Source organism: Argentina anserina, chromosome 5 (assembly GCF_933775445.1).
Source record: "Argentina anserina chromosome 5, drPotAnse1.1, whole genome shotgun sequence".
In the NCBI taxonomy this organism is placed as follows: Eukaryota; Viridiplantae; Streptophyta; class Magnoliopsida; order Rosales; family Rosaceae; genus Argentina; species Argentina anserina.
In genome coordinates this window covers 2437448-2459966 of record NC_065876.1, presented here as the reverse complement: position 1 = coordinate 2459966, position 22519 = coordinate 2437448, and the positions used below count along the sequence as shown (strand labels likewise).

General features: G+C 40.1%; 2 protein-coding genes and 3 pseudogenes across 2 annotated transcripts; 3 read left to right on the top strand and 2 right to left on the bottom strand.

Annotated features, from left to right (window-relative positions):
- Nucleotides 1–5124: 5124 nt before the first annotated feature.
- LOC126794977 (UDP-glycosyltransferase 89B2) lies at nucleotides 5125–6623 on the bottom strand. Its single transcript, XM_050521781.1, has one exon. The coding sequence runs from the start codon at nucleotides 6550–6552 to the stop codon at nucleotides 5125–5127; it is 1428 nt and encodes a 475-aa protein (XP_050377738.1). The 5' UTR covers nucleotides 6553–6623.
- A 1342-nt stretch (nucleotides 6624–7965) lies between these two features.
- LOC126794200 (uncharacterized) lies at nucleotides 7966–10515 on the top strand. The gene is made up of 2 exons (XM_050520858.1): nucleotides 7966–8310; nucleotides 8471–10515. The coding sequence occupies exons 1-2, from the start codon at nucleotides 7966–7968 to the stop codon at nucleotides 10202–10204; spliced, it is 2079 nt and encodes a 692-aa protein (XP_050376815.1). The 3' UTR covers nucleotides 10205–10515.
- Nucleotides 10282–11178, top strand: LOC126794015 (protein CLP1 homolog; annotated as a pseudogene).
- Nucleotides 11179–11759: 581 nt separating this feature from the next.
- On the top strand, nucleotides 11760–12853 carry LOC126794014 (uncharacterized; annotated as a pseudogene).
- Nucleotides 12854–13042: 189 nt separating this feature from the next.
- Nucleotides 13043–16174, bottom strand: LOC126793393 (phosphatidylinositol 4-kinase gamma 5-like; annotated as a pseudogene).
- Nucleotides 16175–22519: the final 6345 nt, after the last annotated feature.

Genomic DNA, 22519 nt, shown 5'->3' with positions numbered 1-22519 from the left:
CATTCAGAATCCCTACGTACCTAAACCAATATTACTGTGCAGATTCCGTTTACAGATTCTTGGTCAATACCGTTGCAGTTTGCTATGCATAATTAGGGCTAGCATTGTGAAGCTTGATTAATTAGTTAAACAAACCCCAAGTGGTAAAATTACAAATGAAAACACATGAAAATTCGCAGCTCGCACGAGGCAGTTCGGTCAAATGTAGAATATGAGAGCCAGCTGATGCAGCCTTGTATAAAAGTTAACAATCAAACCCTTAATAATCAACATTGCATCAAGCCCCATATTGAAGACTACTGTGCAAGAGTGTGGTGCATGTGATTTTCAATATCTAGTTAAAGCGTTACACTCGCTTTTACTTGTTCATTTTACACCCACCTTCGCACCTTGTGTGTGCACTGGCGGATCCTTTATATAACAAGGGGATGTTTAACCAATCAAACAAAAAAAATACTATTTGTGTGTGTATATTTTTTAAAAGTTAAAGGATCTCATACATTTACCTACACCCAATTTTTTTAACATATAATAACAACTAACTAATTTCTATTCTCTCTCTTCATCTTCCCAACTGCCCAACTCTAAATATTAAAGTCTTAATTCTTAAACTAAATCCATAAATTAGATTGATTGATTGATTCCACTTGGGGCCTTGGGAATAAACTCCATGCTCTGCCGCAACACCTTCGTCGTCTGTCTCGGCCAGCTCCATGTTGTGAAATTTTAATTAAAACTCGTAAGCGCACGAATCGTCGTTGGTATATTGAGCAAATACGAGGTCATTCCAACTAGGGATAGAGAATCAGTCTAAAATTTAACTTCATTAATCTAAACTAAAAACACATATTTTGGGTTTCAAATAACAAATTATATGAGAATTAAAGAAAGAAAGAGACAAAATAGAACCCAGGGTATCAAAATCAACCACCTAACAATCATATTTATGTATCGATGCAACTAATTAATTCATTTGTCTCTCTAAATGACAATTTCCGTATCTATTTCATTCTCAGGTGCTCTAGACCACCGTTTTCCTTAAATGCATGATGCTCTTCCTTTCGGGTAAATGTTGTATATCCTAGTTATGCAGTTTATCCTTTTAAGTATAAATTTAACATGCAAGACATATTACGTTCTAAAAAACAAGAAAATCAAACAAATCATCATTCTTTCTCGAGTAATAATGCAATTCACCACAATTAATCACAAGAAGCTACATAAATTATATTGCATCTCTACTTCAAATTTATCTTCGAATTACTATATGCAAATTTTTAAGATGATCAATCAGAGAACTTAAACATAAAGCATCAATTCAAACAGTAACTAGGAATTAATCATAAAGAAATTATAAATCTATAAATAAAACATCAAACTACACAAACAATCATGATAGGACATCATCTTACCACAAAAAAAGGGTTTCACAAACTATAACTAAGAAAAACATAACAAAAAAAAATTAAATGGTAAAGATGGATAGAAGATCGCTGCTCCTTTGACATCTACATTGTGCTCCGGAGACCTCTCTTTATATGAAATTTGTGCTTCCTTATATAGGGAAGATTATTGGTCATATTTGAATTCAGTTTCTTGTAAGACTTGGTTTCAAACTCCTATTTTAATATGAAAAGGGAAAACTTTGAAATATCTTATGTAAAAGTAAGATTCTATGTAGACTTTTCATCTTTACCTAAATCACTAATCTTGATGTATTGAAATTGGATGAACTTGTACCATGAAACTTGAGCTATCCATGAATGCTAATGAACCCGAACAGATTTCAATTTTGACCTCTCGTCACTCAAACAATCATAACTTACTCTCAGAGTATCGAAATAAAGATCCGTAAAATCTTATAGAAAATAGACTTATACATATTTCCAATGATATAAGCCTTGTGGTCTGATTCGACCTGTAACTCTCTCAAGACATCGACAAAGTTTGATGTTGTGCATATGCATATTCTGACGATGAAGTTTATAATCGTCATTTAATATTTGTCAGCTCATTTTAGCTTATTTTCTTCTCTCCTTAACACAAACATATAAATACATTAAAACAACATAAATCAAAAATAAATTAGAGAACTAAACATGTAATCCAAGGATATGATACATAGAAATATAGGATAATATGAGCACATTACTCCCTAGATCGAATTAGGAATTTGGGGAATTTGTTTTTATTCAGCAATCTCAGGAGAATGAGGTGATGAATTGAGTTTTGAATTTAGTTTTACTTCGCTTAATTGTCTTGGTTCTTCTGATTATGAGTTTGGGTTAAGTTGATACTTGATTTTTGTTTGCTACTTTCTTTCTTTTTTGGGGGATTTTAATCCTTTAGAGTTATGTACTTCTATTGACTTTTAATGGGGGGGGGGGAACTAGAAGAGTTTATGGGGATGAACAAAGAATAAGCAAAATTTCAGTTAATTTGGTTAAATTTAAACTATCAACTGAAAATACACATGTTTTTTAAAAACTATCGATTTGTAGAGTTAAATTTTGTTAATTTAACATTTTATATTGTATGCATTTGAGGAGTTAGACTCATTGCGTTCTATACTAACTAGGTGTACCTATTTTAGTTATAATTAATAAAAATTAGATTCTCACTATTTTTTTATTCTTCTTCCATTTAAAACTTTAAGTATCCCTTGAATAACCATCTAGCGATCCAAGATCCGCCAGTGTGTGTGTATGTGGTAGCAGCAGGAATTTTTCTTGTAGCTAAGCTTCTTCATCTTTTCATAGTTATTATTATATATTCACTCAGAACAGAACGACAGAATCAAACATTAACTAGGGTTTCTAAATGCGGCAACCATGCAAGAGAAAAGTAGACATTGGCGATTGCATGCATGGCGGCAGATCGACAGGCGCTGAACACCGCGCATATCTTCCATATTCCACGCGAACACAACCCTTTTTGCTCGACAAATTGTTATAAATTCGGAGAGGCCAGTCAACGATTAACAACACGCATTTTCAACTCGTCAATTTGAATGTTCTTGGGTTCTTGAACTTGCTGGAGTTTCGGGTTTGTGTGTTTGACCCTTGTCCCCAGGTAATCACACTGGCCTGCCGTAACATACGTATTATAACTAGACACGGATAAAAAGGACGGGATGTTGATAACTGCAACTTTGACCTGGGTTTTTGGATCGACAATCGACTCTATAAATATATAAACAGAGGGGGAGGGTGTCCTTACGTATTGATTCCTCTACCCTATTTCAAGCTAAACTTGCTAGCTATAGGTATATATAGCTTGAGCTCATATATATAGGAAGAGCATATATATATATATCAACACAAAGATGGTGTCCTCAAGCTTCAATATCATCCTCACCTTCTTAGTACTAATGATGCTCCCCCTGCTGAGTGTAACTCATTCAGCTAGCAGTAAAGGTACTTTACATAACAACATACATATTCATGCATTATCAGTTGCATGTCATTGTTTGTTGTAAGTATTTGTGGACAGTTAATCTCGGATCCAATTATTGGTAGCGTAACTTCATGTTGTAGTGGTGGTTAGTGATTTATTACTACTGTGTGATTTTAGTACTTTCATGTACGTTGTATTGTTGTGTTATATATTTCACACAAAGAGTTTATATCCACATAATGCACATACTAATTTCTACTAATGCATTGTCCGGTGTACTTAGTTATTTGTATATCAATCTGAAATTACTTCTTCTAATTTGTAGATGCGAGTGAAGTACTAGCTTCCGACGGTCATGGAAGTAGTAAACTAGCAGCTGTGCCGAGAGTCGGCACCCTGAATCTGAATCAACAGGTAGATTATATTAACATTCCTAGGTTGCTGATTTCAAATATGATAGCTATCTGCAAGTACTTCTATATATACTTATTAATTAGCTAATCGATCCATCGACGAGTTGATATTTAATGGTGATAGATTCATTTGCAGGAAACTTATTTAGTTTCAGTCAGGAGATTACTTGGGAGGAAGATGGTGTTTAAAAGGCTTTTGGGAATGGAAAAACCAGAAGTAGCATACTTGAATGGACGACAATCATTCACGAGTACTACTACTCCATCAGGTTCTGCGCTTACTGTTAGACACAGTATCGATACCAATGTAGAAACACAGAGATTAAGAAACACTCGTAGAAGACGTCCTCAAACTCATCGTCGTATGAAGGAGAAAATAGACGGTAATTTTATACCTTTGAATGCCGACTATCATGTTCCAAGACCTCACCCGCCCAAGAATAACTAAATATTAACTCAGTCAGCAGCTAGCCACTGTAGTCCTCAGCAAGCAGCAATTAGCTAGTTGGTTGAAAACTACAGAAATTTTTGTCTCACACTGGACTCTCGTGTTCTTCAATGTTTTGCTACGTATGATTATCAAGAATTTTGACATACGTGCGTACTTAAGTAGGTCTCGCTATCATACTTAGTTGTATGTACGGAGTAGTTAGCGATTTCATATATATACTGATCTTATATCTTTTAAGTTTTTTGTATTATTTTTGTAAAACTTCGATGGTTATGTACTACTTTAATCAATCAAAACTAATCCATACAGTAATTAGTGCGAATGTTGGTAACCGAGTGTTTAGTCATATCAGTCAATCTACAGTACGTAATTAAGGGACATATATATAGTTCTTGTTGGTCTTCATATACGAGTACTTCTCCCTCTATTATTTGCTAGACCCACAAATTACATGTACAAATTAATGAGAGACACACACGGTACAGGTTTCTCATTTTCACTGTACTGAATATGCGAGTGAAGATTTTAAAGGTAGGATTTATTTTGCATGTAAAATATGCACATTGGATGTGAAAATGATTGTGACCCTTAATTCATTCACTGCCTTTCTTTCTCACGAACAAGTAGCTAGAATGACATTCTCTGAAACAGTAGTACGTACGTTGTACAGTCCCTTGTCGAGTGCTTTCGAGTTTCGAATATTGATGAGCATAATCACAAAAAAGGAAATCAACGAAAACTATAATACCGTTACGAGAATGAAGTTTTCCTTCAATTTCCATTTTGCTTCCATAAATAACAATGAAGTTTTGCTTCAAAATAAATTCCATTTTGCTTGGATAGCACATTATTACTTTAAGATGGTTACAGTGTAGCTAAATGTTCCACCAACTCGTCCAGTACCTTTACTGAAGTTCCACCTTCTTTCACGGCGGCTAATGCCGTTTCTCGCAGCGCCTTCACCCGTTTTCTGATCTCGGCATGCTGCTCACTCACCAAATCTGCCACCGCTCGTGACAACACATTTGAATCGGGTGCGGTCTGTCCACCCTCACACACCCTAATTCCTACTTTCAATTGTTCCACCAACAATGTAGCGTTGCTAAATTGGTCGGCCCCCATCGGCCAACACAGCAACGCCACACCCGCCACAACCCCTTCGAGCACCGAGTTCCACCCGCAATGTGTCAAGAACGCGCCGACAGCCCGGTGCCTCAAAATCGCCACTTGTGGGACCCACCCTCGGATCACAAGCCCCCTTCCTGCCACTCGATCTTCGAACCCTCGCGGCGTGGCGCAACTGCCAGCGCACACGTGTCCTCCCTTGGTGGGCTCCTTCACACACAAGATGAAACTGACCCCACTCTTCTCCAGCCCTAACGCCAACTCTCTCACCTGATCATTCGTCAACACCGCCTGACTCCCAAAGCAAACGTAAACAACCGTTTGATCCTCCCGCTCGTCCAGCCACGACTTAATCTCCTCCACCGAAACCGTACTGGAGCCGCCCCTCTGTACGGGCCCAGAGGGGTGATCATTGTCCGGAGGGAGCAACGGCCCGACGGCCCAAACCCTGTCGTCGTGTCCCAAGACCTTCCTCAAATGCTCGATATAAACTCGCTCCAACTCGGAGAACGAGTTTATAACCAGTCCCCAGCTCTTCATATTCCCCCAAAACCCTTCTTTAATAAATTCCGAAACAGGGTCTCCCGCCACGTACGACCTGTACACGGTGGAGAGCTGCCACCAGGGGTACTTCGGACAGTTCGGAATCTCCGGGAACGAGACTACCTGACTCTCATCACTAGGGTCATCTTTTTTAGGCATGCTCCACCACAACCCGTATATAACGGAGAGCGCTAAAGCCCCGGACGGCGAGAACTCGAACCTCTTAATCCCGAGTTCGACAGCGAGGTGATGTGTCCAGCCGAGGAACATGTCGGAGATGATTGCAGCGGGAGGATCGGGGTGGGACCCGAACCAGTCAACGATGGGGCGGTGGAGTTCACGCAAGGCGCACATCATGGAGACGAAGGCTTGGATGGGAAGGTCTTTAACGTTCTCGAGGCCCGGAGGGATGGAGGGGTGAGGAGGGAAAGGAAGAACCAGGGTTTTGATAGAGGGGTGCTCGGAGAGAATGGGGTCTAGGATGGGGAGGTTTTTGGGGGTGACGAGGATGGTGATGGAGACGCCGCGGGTGGCGAGCTGGTGGGTTAGGTCGAGGAGAGGGAGCATGTGCCCTTGTGCTGGGTAGGGGAAGATCAGGACGTGGATTTTGGCGGTGAGGGCCATGATTGGTGACGATCGGATTTACTGTATTTTTTTTTTCTGGTTGGTGAAATAATGTAATGGATTTGAGAGAGAGGCTGGGGAAGTCGGGAAGATCGAGGTTCGGAATTTGGTGAAATGGTTTCTCGTTGTTACCCCTTTGTGTATACACGTTAATGGTGGACGAGTAGCAATCGGCCTATATGTTCGGTGGGTGTCGTTGTCGATCACTCTCTATTTTGGTCAAGGAAATATAAATATCTGATGTAGATTTTGTGTTATCGAGTGACTTGCCACAGGAAAGGAAAATTCTGGGAAATTAATTTTTGACCAATCTGTTATAGGTGTATTAGCTAAAGAATCTGCAAATGATCATAAGTTCATAACTAAGGATTAACGGGCAATTATTACGAAATATATTGATGAATTATATATGTTTTAAGGGTCGAATATATCCTGAATCGGATTTGGTATATAGATCACAACAGTTCCAACATATCTGGAAATTTTTATTCTAGAATGTAACATATATTGATCAGGAACAATGTCATAGTGAGATTTACCAGTTTAATGATTAATCAGTCCTCTGCGATCATCTATTGATTCAATAGTAGTAGATGATGACAGATCGATCATTCGCCGTTGAAATCTATCGGAATTTCATTTTTATCATCTCCTCGATCTCCCATTGTGAGAAAATAGAATAAAATTCTACATGATGTACTAATGCAAGACTATGATCTATGACGACTATGAGTATGGTCGGCCATTTATTTGTGGCGGCTCTACTCAACAGTGTATTCAAATTTGAAGACATTTTCATCATTGCATCGATCCTCCGAAGATGAGTGGGTTGTTCTCTAAAAATAAAAATAAAGAGGTGAGTGGAAACGTGCTCGATGAAGGTATGCCTAGCGTATTGAAAAATCTTCAGAGATAGCACCAACTAGGAGAAACTCGTTTTCATGGAACCTTTTTCTTTCTACAAATTAGAACATACGTTTGATTCACCATACTTGAGGATAAACAGCATAGAATTGTATGCTAGATGTTCGAAGTAATGCTTCAGTATAATTGAAATGTAAGTTTGAGTTTGGGATTCCTTTTGTGCATGGTTTGGTTATTCGTTTTATTCGGAAATAAATTTGCCGATTATAATTCATTTGTATATATTTTTAAATTCATGACATGTGTCTAATTTTCAATTATTATCTAAATATGAGTTAAAAAAAATATAATGAATTTAAAAATATAGACACAAAATAAGCAAATAGAGGTAGTCGACAAATTTGTTTTCTGTTCTCTCGTTTGACTTAGGAATTGCGACATGTATTCTGCCCATTCATTGGGCGTTAAATTCTAGGCCCAGCCCATTGCTTATATATCTCTAACTCAATTTGGATTTTGGCGCAGATTGAGAGAATGACTGAGCTCCCGATGGCGCGTGAAACAGACGACTCGTCCTCTTCCCCAAACAAACGCCTGAAAACCCTAAATCCCCAAATTGAATCCCTACCGGATCCAAATCAGCCCCAAAGCCCACCGGAATCCGATGATTCACTACCCGAGCGCTGCGCTATTTGCTTCTTGGACGACGGCAAAGCCGCCCGAGGCAAAATCGATTGCTGCGACCACTACTTCTGCTTCTTGTGCATCAAAGAATGGGCCAAAACCGAGTCGCGGTGCCCAATGTGCCGCCGTCGGTTCGATTCCATCCGTCGGCCGCCAAAAGTCGGCGTCTTTATCCGAGAGCGCCTCGTTAAGGTCCCGGTTCGAGATCAGGTCAGTAATTCAACATCAATTTTTATCAGTATCAAATTTGTGTTTTCTGATTTGGGTTTTTTAATTGCTAAATTGGATTTGTGATTTTTTTTTTATGTTATGTTTACTTTTTTTTTAATGTTAATTTGGTTGGCTTAGAGTGTTGAATTTTAATTTGCAGGGGGATAAAACTGGGCATGTTGATGCTTATGAAGAAGTAGCGTGTAATGTATGTAGTTCTATGGCAGATGATCATTTTATGTTGCTATGTGATCTATGCGACGGAGCGGCGCACACTTACTGTGTTGGGCTTGGTTATACTGTGCCTGAAGGTGACTGGTTTTGCAATGACTGCATTGTCTCTAGGCCTGAGCTTGCTAATGCCAATGGTACCGATGATGAATGTGGTGTGATCCCAACTGAAGCTGTGCCTGTGCCTTTTGTGTCGGCCCGCGATATTGTGAGGGATTTGGATAGCTCAACGGTCGGAAGACCTAGAAGAATTAGTCCAAATCCAGATCAGACTTCAGCTGTCCCTGAAGTTGCTAGGCCTGCAAAAGCCCCACCAAGGGTTGTTGGCATATCAGCTGAAACGGCGGCAAGAACATTGGATAGGTGTCGAAATGTGCAGACTCGCATACACACACTTCGTGAGAATTGGAGTGGCTTCCGCAGTGGTGCCTTGAGCTTCCCTGCCAGTTCATCAGCGAAAGCTGGGTGCAGCAGTAGTCAAGGTGATGGTGTGATGTCTCATGAAAGATCAGGCCAAATAGAATCTTCATCTTCTCCAAGTCTTCAGCAACTGGAAAATCAAGGTGTTTGTGACCCCTATGATATTGACAAGGCATGGAAAATGCTCGAAAAGGCAAAGTCAAAACAGTGTGTACATAAAAAGAATAGCAGTGGGGCTCAGTTGTTGCATTTCTCAAAACTTCCTTTAAGCAGAACTAGTTCTTCAAAGGAACCAACCAATGCAGATTCATATCCTGATAGATCAGGTCAGCCACAATACTCATATTTCACAGGTTGTCAGCAGCAGCAAAATCAAGTTGGTTGTGGCTCGCGTGCAATTGACAAGGCATGGAAAATGATGGATAGGGCAAAGTCGAAACGACAAGTTCATGAAAACACCAGCAGTGCCTTGAAGCTTTCTTCTTGGAAAGCATATGCTTCAGAAGAAGCAAGCGATGTGAATTCAAGTCTGAGTACATTGAAAAGCCAACAACGTGGAGATTCGAATCAGGGAAGACATGGAATGGAGAAGGTCTACAAAAGTAAGGAAAGGCAATCTACAGTCACAACTCAGGAGGCAGTAGAGTCGATCCTAGGCATTTCATGTAGTAATTCTTCACCAGGATTATTTATGCCTCCACATCGTAGGAACATATATAAGCCTGCTTCATTACGGAAAAATCAAGGTGCACTGAGTATGGTTAATGAGCAAAACGGTTCCGCTTCTTCAATTATGGAAGGAACTTCAAATTCATTTTGTGGCAAATCAGAGCTCAGTACATCTTCTCCTGGAAACTTAGAAGAGGTCTCTGCGGAAAGCAGAGCAAGAAAAGTTGATGATGAAGCCAAAAGTGAGATCCAGTCTCTTGTCAAGATGAACTTGAAGCTTCTAAGCAAAGACCAACGCTTAGGCGTTGACGCATTCAAACAGATTGCGAGGGCTGCCACACATACCGTCTTGGCTGCATGTGGTTTAGAACATCATCACAAGTCTGCCGTCCACTCCTTCCCAAGCTTAGTATGCCACCACTCCGAGCAGCTTCAGCTGCCACATAAATCCAATCTGATGCGTAAGGCCTGCCGAGATTGCTTTTATGGGTTTGTGAAAGATGTTGTTGATTCGATTCTGCAAAATCATGATGGTTTCCGACTACGGTGTTCCAGTCACAAACAGAACTTGTAGCCAAGGTTTACTTCGTTTATTTCTTAGGAGCACCATGTAGAGTTGTAGACCATACCATAAATTCAGAAATCAGAAGCATGAATAAGATAGGATTTGGTTACCTATTTCCGGGACCGAGGGTGATCGTTGTGGGACCTCCGGATTCTGGTAAAAGTACATTGTAGAAAATGCTGCTTAGTTGGGCAGCTAAACAAGGATGGAACCCTACTTTTGTCGACTTGGATATTGGACAAGGAGCTATAGCAATTCCAGGATGCATTGCGGCTACTCTGATTGAAATGCCTATTGATCCGGTGAAGGGGTTCCTCTTTATATGCCCCTCGTTTATTTCCACGGGCACACTGCTCCGATGAGCAATGAGGATTTGTACAGAGTGCTCGTGAAGAAGCTTTCGCAAATGGTAGAGAGACAATTTACTGGTAGTGCTGAATCTCAAGCTTCTGGCCTGGTAATCAACACTATGGGATGGATTGAAGGTGCCGGCTGTGAGTCGCTTCTTCATGCAATCGACACGTTCAATGCCAATGTTGTCTTGGTTTTGGGTCAGGAAAAGCTTTGTAGCATGCTCAGAGATTTGCTAAAGAACAAGCCCAACGTGGAAGTTGTTAAACTTCAAAAATCAGGGGGAGTTGTATCCAGGAATGTAAATTTCCGTCAAAAATCCATGAGTCACAGAATAAGGGAGCCAGAAGGCCCCTCGTTCAGCTTTGCCAATTGGTGTCGAGCCTGCTGCTAACCCTACAAGAGTAGTTCTGGTAAATATCAACGGTGATTTGCTCCATATGGTTCTAGGACTTCTAGCTATCTCATGCGCCAAGGAGCCAGATGAAATTATCTCGAGTAATGTTGCTGGGTTTGTCTATGTCACAGATATCAACCTCGAAAGGAAGACAATTACGTATCTTGCACCAGCTGCTGGTGAACTTCCCAGAAATTTTTTGATAGTAAGAACCTTGACATGGCTTGAAACATGAAGATAGATGTAGAACCGAACAAGTGAAGGGTATAACCAGCAACGATGGTTCAGCAGGCATCTTTAACCGACTATTCTACACTGTAGTACTCTTGGATTAGTCATCAATTAAGTACTCTTGTAGCTTGACATAGTTATGTAAGGACTAACATTAAGGTGTATAAGGTGAACTACCCGGGAGTAAAATGGTTCTATAAAAAAAGTCTTTAGAATTAAGTTTCTAAGATTTCTACTGATTCTCCAATGTGGAATTGCTCTTATGGTTATTTGTTATTTTGAATATCGCTTGAAATTTGCTGACTTATGCGCGATTATTAGTACTCCTTTAACATGCACTGAGAACCTTATTGGAACCATCAAGATTTGGTCCAAAACTTTATGACTGCATGCCAGGAATTTTACTGAATTGACCAAGGAGCTTATTGAGTAATTGATGATTTTATTTCCATCAGAATTGGGATTTACTTATTACATAAGGAAATGCTATACTTGTGCTGCTAGTAGGAATAGGGATTGAATCATATATAAAGGACGTGCTTGTATAATTTGTATAACTCCCATACACTTTTAGTTTCAAAGGGAATGAATGCAAAAGGAGTCGTAAGCGCATCCTCTTCCTTGGCCTACAATGAAGACCTAGTAATCACAATTACCTACCAAGTCTCTAGTTCGGTTTATGAGTGTGTCGCAAAAGTGGTCTGCTCTCATAAAAAGCTCTCGCTTCATTGCAATTCATCAAAAATACCTTCAAGCGCTGTACTCTTTGGTCACAATTCCAAAAGCAGATTTACTAAATATCCTAAACACCATGGGATATCATTGCTTGGTAAAGAAGACACACAATTGTTGCACTTAGATCTGCCTGAACGTATCCATCAATGGTCTAGTCTGCCTTCATCCGCTTAGAACTCTGAAGGAAATAATCGTCATGTGGAACCCAGCAACAAGAAAGCATAGGTATCTTCCACGACCCTTGTCTTATAAGGGTCAGAAGGAGACTTTCGATCCACCACTGTTGGATTTCGGATGCACAAACTACAACGGCATGAACAATGCTGCAGAGTACAAAGTAGTAAGGATTGATCGTGATGCTGATGACAAGTTTACATACCAAACCCAAGTCTTCACCCGAAGTGAAAATTCATGGAGAGAACTCAGAGAAGTTAAAAACTGTATACCATCAGGGAATTATCAGATTAGACCAGAAGAGTCGATTTCTTCGAATGGAGTATTGTATTGCTTGGCATGGACTAAATCTGTTCGGCGTGTTTTCTCGTTCAATCTGCATGATGAGGCAGTCCAGTACATGCCAATGCCGCCTCGTTACAAAGTCTATTATGGCGAACAGCTCTTTACATGGGAGAATTCGGCTGCATTTTTAACCTATGATGAAGGTAAGTATGATCTTTGGGTGATGAAGAAGAAAGCCGGTACACATGCCTAATTGGAACTGGACTGCACAATTTACAATCAAAAGTCTACCACATTTTTATGAAGCAATCTTTGTATTTTGGGTTGATTTATATCTGTTTGTCAAAAGGCACATCAAAGCTGGGCAAGATCTGGCTACGCACGATGGAGCTACAACCAAAGCGATGAAGGCTTTTAAACTTACTACAGGGATCCCATGCGATCAGGTCATAGATCACATGCAGGGCTTAGCTTCAGTGTTCTAAATGCACAAAATTGGACTGTTCACATGCCAAGTATAGCTCCGTTGTAATTCGGTACGATCAATACATGTTTTTTCAAAGGGCTCTAGATCCCGTACTGTTAAATCTAGCAAATATGTATGTACTTAAACACCGTTTAATGAACCTCCCAAGTTTGCATGGTAAGAATGGGCAGCATGGTGTGACTGGTTTCACTACTGGCATTCAATTCAAAGAAATAGCCATAAACAATTGATACTAGAAACTGGTCATATATTTCTATGTTTCTGTTTTCTTTCTTTTCTGAATTTCTACGAGTCTGGCCGATATTAAAACAATTAGAGAAAATCAAAAGGTGAAGATGAGAGGGTAACTAAACACAGGGCAGCTATAGGATTGACCTATTAATGCTCAACATCATAAAATGCTTATTCCCGGCATGATATTGTAAGGCATGACAATGAGGTCCAATGCTGCAGAACTTAGACTGTATCTCATACCTTTAGTCTGAATGAGCATGATGTTCCAATCCTCCTTTTCTGCCTGATGGTTGTAGACCTTCGTTTTCTAAAGGCAGGGTAAAGAACTTCCCTAAACTTTGTAAGGAACAGAACCCACTCTTCCTCACGCATATCAGCAAGTTTCACAAAGCTTGTTGAGGTGGATGACTGGTCATTTGCTTCTAATTCCAGTTGGGGTAACCATCCGCTGCAGCAGGCCTGTCTCGTCCACATCTGAACTCTTCAGAGACATGAACAACTTGGTAACAGGTTTATAACTATTTGGCTGGGTAATGATATTGTCATCTGTGACTACCCTTGTATTAGAGTCAGCATTGTTGTCTTCCATACTCTCATCTAGCTTAGGTAGTAAGTAGTGACCATTAGTACCTTCAGTTCCAAAGGGATATGAAAACTGCTTGAAGAGTAAACACGGGATCTGAGGAAGAGGATCAAGCATGGCTTTATCACACTCTCTATCAGACAGAGAGTCATTGTTGTCTTCTTCAACCACAAAGTTTGACATGTACATATCTGCTATTATCCTCCTGGTCTCAAGGCATGCAGCCTCAAGTTCACTTGGCTTCTCTTCTTTGCTTCCAAACTCCCTGCTCATCATTTCACCAATCTCAGCAAGGCAAAGTCCATAGGCGGCTGCTTCCTGAAGGAATATTGTGGAGAGGACCAGAACTCGAAGACATGCCTCACGAATCATGGGAAGTTCTATCTTAAGCATCTCAGAGTCACTAATTGGATCAAGATTCTTTATATACACAAGCTCATCCTCTGAGAAAGGAATTGAGGCTTGAGGCCAATGTATCCATTCGAAGTAAGGATCTTCCAAGTGCTCAGGCAAGCAAAGGCCATGATCAATGGGAATGAGCTCCACCTGACCAAACTCCCCATCAGGCATTTTAACCAGAATATTCCCAGCATGCCTGTCAGTGTTATAGATCCTAATATCTAAAATGCCTATTCTGTGAACACCAGCTACAGGAAATCTTGAGGTTCCATAGTCACCAGCATCAAAGTCATGAGGGACGAACTGCTGCAGAGACGCAATTTTGCTAACCTTCTTCTTCTCCTGAATCTTGTCACCATTGACACCATAATTAACATTAAAGATTGAATTTGTGACCTTAACAAGAACAGTTGGAGGCACGTTAGCATAATGATTGGCATCTAGAAGGTAGGCAGCAACTTCTCGAAACCCTGTTTCCCCAACTCTCACTGAATGCTTCAGGCCTGGCTGCCCAAGAGATACACCTACAAAGCCTTTAGGGTTGTTGGGTGCATAAGGCTCCTCATCTGTTGGTTTCACAATGGCAAGACTCTCACCCCTGACGTTCCTGAAATAGTAAGCACCACCGAGCCCACTATGAACAGGTATTGGCTCAATGCCCTTCTGAATAGCCATCACTATGTCCTTAATCAGTTTCCCAATACTAGCAGAGTATTTCGAACACCCTAGAATCTCAATAGGAGCACTCCCATCCCACAGTTGAAGATTTTTCCCCGTAGGTGAGAGACAAGGAGTTGAGCAGCTTCTTTGCATGACATTCCTTGCCAGTAGTAGCGGGGAATGACTGCGGATGGCACTTAGATCATTATTTAATATTCGATCCCCAAATGTCAGAGAGCTGTGGTCAGTTGGGACATTGAGGGCAAGCTGTAACCTCCTTCTAACTGTGTTGGCATTGTCACCCCTTTCCAACTCCATTCCCAAAACGCATCCAGTCTCAGTCTGAACAAATACACGCCTCCTCCGAGCAAGAATTGTTCTTGTTCTCTCACAAGACTCACCATTGAGCAGACCACTAACCAGTCCCACAGCCATCTGCGTCTTAATAGGACTCTCCAACTTAGTAGGCATGACTAAGTTATGAGGCTATTACTTTCAATCAAGGAATCAGGGTGACAAAATCGTGAAATTCCTTCCGCTCTCTCAGCAGGTGCCAACGGCAGGCACCAATTGAATGAGAGAGACAAAAGGCTGCCCAGTCGATCAACCATAAACTAAGCCAACACTACTCTAGTTTCTCACAAACCATTCCTAACGTAAATACAGGCAGTAGTCACGTCACTACATCACAAAACCTTCAGATTGACGACACTAGATCAAACCCTGCCAAGAATAGGGTGAATCTGTCACCGAGTCTATAAGCTACTTCTGAAAAGAAGATGAAACAGGAAATGCTGCATATCAAGGATTTGTCATTACAAAGAAGATAAAACTACTTCTGATTCCTTGGACAACAACCACAAAATCACAGAATTACTGTAATCACATGCTTTTTACGTTCTCTGAAATGACATCACAGTACTAGTTTTACAGTCACAGTATTTCACCTATGCACAAGCTTGAATTATATCTACTTCTCGGAGCTAGGTTCAACTTATATGTCAATTCTCTATATGTTCCATTGATAAAGACCAGAAATAATCACACACACAAAAAAAAAAGGACAAATGAATCAATAATGTAAGGTTGTTCTTGATAATTAACAAGTAAAAATTTCTGAAATCAAATTAATACACAGAAATAGGCATATTGATTATTCATATAGTACTCGTCTATATGCTAAAAGACGAACGCAGATACATCCAAAAACTGAAATCGTTCAAGGATCGAAGAGAAGCAAACGTGTAACTCTAATTCTATCAGTATAGCAGTAAAGTGAAGGTTTCAAGATTCAAAAACTTACCGATCGTCAAATCTTGGAGGCCAAGATCATCGCGAGCGGTAGAGTAATCGAGGAAACAGTAGGCTCGGAGGCGTCGACGGAGAAGAATCAGCGGCTAGCCGCCGATCAGGCTCTTCCGGTTTCCGGCGGGACCTCGTAAAATCTTCTTCTTTCTTCTCTCTCTCTCTCTCTCTCTCTCTCTCTCTCTTCTGGAATTTGTGTTACTCTTGAGCTATGTAGCACGGACACGGACACGAGTGTCCGTATTGGACACGATTCGATACGTAGACACGGCATATAAAATTTTTTTTGGACACGGACACGTGGTGGACACGTCAATTAAAATTATTTTAATATATATATATTTATTAAAAAAATAATTTAAAAATTTGAAAGTATTTAGATGTGTATATATATTAAAGTGTGCATAAATATAACAAAAACTGAATCTGTTGGAATGGTTGAGGATTTGTTGGATCATTTGGATGACCAAGGTTCGAATCCCACCACAAGCATTTTTATTTTTATCATGAGTTTATCTCCTTATATATATTAAAGTGTGCATAAATATAACAAAAACTGAATCTGTTGGAATGGTTGAGGAGTTGTTGGGTGCCTTGGATGACCAAGGTTCGATTCTCACCATAAGCACTTTCAATTTTATTATGAATTGGTGCGTGTCCGCGTGTCCAAATTGAGTTCGCGTGTCCGAGCGTGTCCAAGCGTGTCCGAGCGTGTCCGTGTCCGTGTCCGTGTCGGACACGCAATACGGACCCTTGGCCGCGTGTCCGTGCTTCATAGCTCTTGAGAGAGAGAAGTAGATGACTCGACTAGTAGAAACCAACCATGGTTAGTCGGTGCTTTCCTTTATATTTGTGAATTTACGAGACGCACCTGGGGGCTGGACCGCCCTTTGAAAATGATCAAAATTCGAGACCCCTTTTCCTGCGCTCCGTTTTTCAAATTGCGTAAGATGACGAAGGAGGGCCGTCTGATGGAAACAAAGACGTGATCGGGATCGTTGAAATTAGAGGATGCAGCGAAATGGTACGGAGAATGGCGCGGTGGGGGACAGTGTCATTATCAGCATTTGAAGCAGGAGACAGGACTGCATGTAATTACAGTATTGGCCGAGCTACTTCGTTCAACTTCCTTGGGCCTGGGCTGAGCCCAACTTCATCAAAATATTAAAATATCTAGTGGGGACAATTGTTAAAAATGTTCCTCTCAGAGGACTAGCTGTTAGGTTCGTACTTTGTAAATTGTAATCGCTCAAAACAAACCTCGTAATTTAGTCTAACAACAAAATTGATTAGGGTTTAGTCGTTCTTCCAATTTCCCAAGTATCGCGCATGATTTGGTAGAATTTTGTCTTTATGTTAGCTATGAGGTTGTATTATGACATGATAAGCTATCTATTTATATCTAATGACATATTAGATGCAACTATAATGTTTGTAATTGCTAGTTTAATGTTTAGAAACATAAATACTTGTATGTAGAGAACTATACGATGCAATCTTAGTAATATGTATGTTTTGACCACAATGTATTTATATTTAAAGTCATCAATTTTTAATCATATATTTGGGTTGTGCACTAAAAACTTTCTGGTTTAGAAAACTACCATGATAGCGACTACTTTTGTCTAATAATTAGAAAAGATCTTGGACTTTGAGGAAAAAAATAGCTTTTTGTACAAAAAGATATGGGCTTTGAGAAAAGAATTATCTCCAAAAACTAACTAGTAACTACCCAAAACCTATTTTCAGATTACTACATCTAGCAATCTCAAGCCCAGATCAAATAGATTTGTTTGTGCAACCCATATATGCCTCGTAAAAACATTTGAGCTCTAATCCATCCTCCATGCTCTGAAATTGTTGCCTCTAAAAACCACCTCAGGCAGCATTTTTTTTTCTTCTTTTTAAAGCACGTGTGAGTGGTGTGACATGAAGTGAGAAAGTGGTGGTCCTATGCCCCTAACAATAAAGTGCTAAAACAGTGCCCCAAAATTGAAACAAATGACAGCAAAAGGCCCTTGATAAGCTGCTAATCTAATCACCAAATGGGAATATGTAGAACTCGCCCACTCACATACAATCTGGGACTGCCACGTCTGACATAGACAATTGTCCCACCTCATCCCGGCCACGTCTCCCTCAATAAGAAGAGAACCAGGCAAAAGCGCACGCCACGAACGTGAGTGCGCCACATCACCCCCCAGCCCCACCTCTCACTTTCACCATCTCAATGACCCATAAACAACAGGTCACTTGGCAAAGGCTAGCACATGCCCCCACTCATTCCCTTGTCACTTATTTATATATTTTTTTCCACCTCCCCCCATCTCTCGCCGCCGGGTCCCACCTCCACTACCACGTGACCCCGTCACGAGAAAGAGAGAGACCCCCCGAGCACCGCCTAAACCAACCTCTCACCACGTGCTCTCATGAACCACTACTCCCCAGTCCTCCCGCCCTACACGACCCTATATATGCCCAATTGCCCCGCCCATGCTCCCTTTCTTCTTGTACATACCCGCCGAGGGACATTTTAGACAATCCACCACCTCATCGGCGTGATGCCATGGTGATGCGGGGGAAGGTACCCACCGCACGCGAGACGGCAGAGATGGGGCGATGGGGGCGCACGTGAGAGATTGTGTGCTCACGTGTGGTGTGTAATTCTCGTCGCGGTGGGGGAGGAGAAGGGACCCGTCACGTCATTTTACAAACAAACGTATGCAATATCACATGGCTCTCAAAGCCTAAGTACAGTAGAATGACACCACTCACCAAAAACCACTTTTGAAGGTGACCAAATCCCGCAACCCTACTACTGCCTGTGGTTCTGTGACTAAACGACACCGTCGTGTATTTCAAAACGATTTATCGAGGTGCTTGATTTAACGGAGCACAATGACGGCGTCAGAGATGGCAACCCCGATTTTGACGATCCCAAAACCAGGGACTTTGTGAATTACTTATGAAGGAGAAGACAGAGAGGAAAGAGGAGAGAGGGGAGAACGGGATCGCGTAAAATAGTGGGGACGGTGTGGGGCTCGCCACATCGCACGGTGAGTTGGCCACGTGATTTGGGAGGCTGACGATGTGGTAGGCAGACATTTCTATCACGTGATGGGGCTGCGGATTCCCCGGTGAAAACGACACGCATCCGCTTGGAGAATGGTGTGAGGTAAAATAATTAGGGTGCCCTCTTAAGATTAGCTTATAATTTATAATTAATTGAATCTATCATACTGACACGCATAAACGATTTGTTAACTAATCCCTAAACGGATTCCTTAAGAAGGGAATGTCCATGTTACGCCGAAACACCCTGTTACAGTGTTACTAAACAACAAGGTTCCATCATTTTTGTATTACACCTCCCCTTAAATTTCATAAATGACTACTTAATATATCTATATACATTTTGCATGGTTCAATTCTTGCATAGTTCGGCAGTCTCCAGTGAGTGTTTTATGTTCATGTTGTCACATACATTTGATATTAACAAAAGGCTTCAAGCACTTTTTCTTTATGTTTCGGTATAAACATATGCAAAATTATATGCATTTTGGGATTTATTATCTAGACTTGCAAGTAGTAATAGATTATGACTCAAGTAATAACAATATATATATATATATATATATATATATTGTTTATGGTGGGTGATGTACGGTTAAAGTATGTTTTTGGTGAGATCCATATCGAAGAATGCATGGATGAACTATTTCTTTGACCCCAGTGTTTTGTAAATTGCATGAAAATGAAAATTATTGTTATAAAAAATTTATTATGCTGATGTTACAAGGTGCATGAACCGAGTGCGCTGGTATTTTTCATTATACATAAGTATTGGAATCTTGATCACTTTATTGTATGTTATTTAATTTTCATTCACACTTTAGTATAAGCTGTTTACTATATGTAGCCTGTAGGTAGGGCAATAAAGAAGTGGTCACCATAAGGCATAAGGTATTCATATTCTTTCAAGCTAGCTACTTGGCGCCTTTCAAATATGCTGGATATTAAACTGTTAATTGTTTTGAACGTTCAATGGAAGGAAGTGGTTCTTTGGATAACCTAACTAATTAATTATGTTGCCCCCTCTTGTTCATTGCTTACGCTTAGGTGAACATATAAAAAGCATTAACACAGTTAACACTGATGTTTTATCGCTTCATTTGAGAGCAAAATTGCCCGATGATTAACATATATTGAATATATTAAGTGCTAAATATCGAATAAGCGTATATACAAACAGAAGATAACCGGTGTATAGTTTAAACGGATAGTTTCTGAAAAGCGAGGGCGGTGGGGAAAGGTGCCGGCGTCGGAACTAAATCATAGGTTTTGATATGGCCGAGTCGGGTGGAATTAAGACGATGATCGGAAAACTATAGATGGGATTTGATGGTTGAAAATGCACGTGTGGTAGGAAGTCATGGAGGGTTGGACCCAGTGTTTCCGGTGAGTGACGATGAGCATGAAAGTGACGGCACATCACTTTTTCAGGTCACATCTTCGACCGATTAGATCTTCTTATTTGAGCGGTTGGTTGAGACTTGAACCACTACCAACCATGATTCTTAACCCCTAATTATTCTTGTTGATCTCTACACTAATCGACTATTGGTGATTACATCCCACTGTCCTCTTATCTTTCCGAAGTAATAAATTAAGGGTTGATTCTGACTATGGATAAATCTAGATATTTATCTTATCCGACTCGAACAACTTCGGTTTAAGCTTGAATACAAAATACATAAAATCTCCATACAACGATCATTGTTTTCTCTAAACCTTGTGGGGTATGAAGGTAGAACGAAATAAGAATGTTTGTGTGGCAATTAGAGCCACTTTGCCGGCATCAAATAAAGTTATCTGAATTTAGAAATTTAAAACTTTCAGGCACAAGAAAAGTTTTTTGTTCATTGAGTTCTAGTACCAGATTTAGAAGACGATATCGAATGGAAAGCTAAAAACCTTGAGTTAGAACGAGATTTGTGGTGTCAAATACAAAGTTCCATATATATATAGACACAATGATTCACTATTCGATATTGCGATAACTTTTCACGGACTTGTAATAAGAACAATGGACTATGCTGGAAAGCGCCCAGCTCCTCAAGCGCCTCCTCTGGTTTATTACGTGTCAATGTTTGACTGGCTAATCAATCACTGCCAGAACTTTCACTTTCCCACATGGTTCTTTCGGTCAATTTTCCCACTTGGTTCTTAAAGAAAAATGGTAATGAAACATATATAATTAAGAAAACAAAGATAACATATGTGAAAGACAAGACAGCATATTAGACGCATTAACGACTCTACGGAATTTGGAGGAGATGCAATGCATGTGGGGTTCGTTTGTTGTCCAATCCTACTTCTAGTCATAAGAGGGGGGTTCACGTGTGTGCAACTTCTTTCTTGGACCCTTTGAAATATAGTTCCCCCCCTAAACATTTACTTGATTAATCCGACCATACTATTGTATTAGTGTGAAGTGTTTTATGAAACGGTTAGTATATCATTGTTGTTTTACCAAAGAAACGTAGAATTAGCTTGTGGTTTTAATAATTTTTTGGACCAAGTGAGTGGAAAGTTTAGTTATAACATGATCTCATAAACGTAGCATATAAACCTTTTGTTGAGATCCGGCCATGCATGATTATTTCGTATAAACGGGATTAGATACTCCTAACAATAATTAGGGCATAACGACATGGTGTGAGCTTCTAAGAAAACAGGCGTATTTCATTGTGTTCTTAATTATGTATCTTACATGTGACTAGCTTTAACAACCAATAAGCATATTCTTAATTGGGTGGGAGTCACATGACAATACTAGTAATCTAAATTTTAGCAAGCTCAATATACATTGGAAAAAGAAACACATAATATACTTAAAAATAAGGATTAGTATCGGCGTCATATGTTTAGATATAAAGTGGGTGAGAGACTTGGAAGTAGAATAAGACATATTAGTACGAGTACGACTTGTGAAATTGAGAGGCGATAAGCCATGTTCTGCCAATTCAATGGGGTTAATTTATAAGAAAGAGAAATAGATCAAAGTAGTACATTGTCACTCCAAGCTGTATTGTATTTGTTTATGGATCCCGATGTGAATGTGCTTGCCATGATTGTCGGAGATTAAAGACACCCCAAACTCCCATAGGACTGCCTCTAAACAATTAGGATGGACGAGCAATAATCCATGACAAGCGTAGAATACTTAGTTTAATAACCCTAGCCAGCAATCACGCACAAACCTAATTTGTACTTGCAATCAAAGGAGATGTCAAAACTCATCGCTTAAGGTTCAACAATACTTAATTTCTGTAAAATTAGCTACACCGGCTTGGATTGCGAGTGCGATCACATATTTAGCAGTGAACACTAACTTTTTTATCAAAGAAAAAAAAATTCATTTATAAGAACTATATCAATATTTTTGGTGAAAAAAGTTGGTGACTAAGTTATTACTTCGGA

What these genes read in the sequence shown, in the direction of transcription:
- LOC126794200 (XM_050520858.1), top strand. Translation starts at nt 7,966, where the DNA reads ATGGCGCGTGAAACAGACGACTCGTCCTCTTCCCCAAACAAACGCCTG. An exon ending in AGGTCCCGGTTCGAGATCAG is followed by an intron (nt 8,311 to 8,470) that starts GTCAGTAATTCA and finishes TTTAATTTGCAG; the next exon opens with GGGGATAAAACTGGGCATGT.
- LOC126794977 (XM_050521781.1), bottom strand. Translation starts at nt 6,552, where the DNA reads ATGGCCCTCACCGCCAAAATCCACGTCCTGATCTTCCCCTACCCAGCA.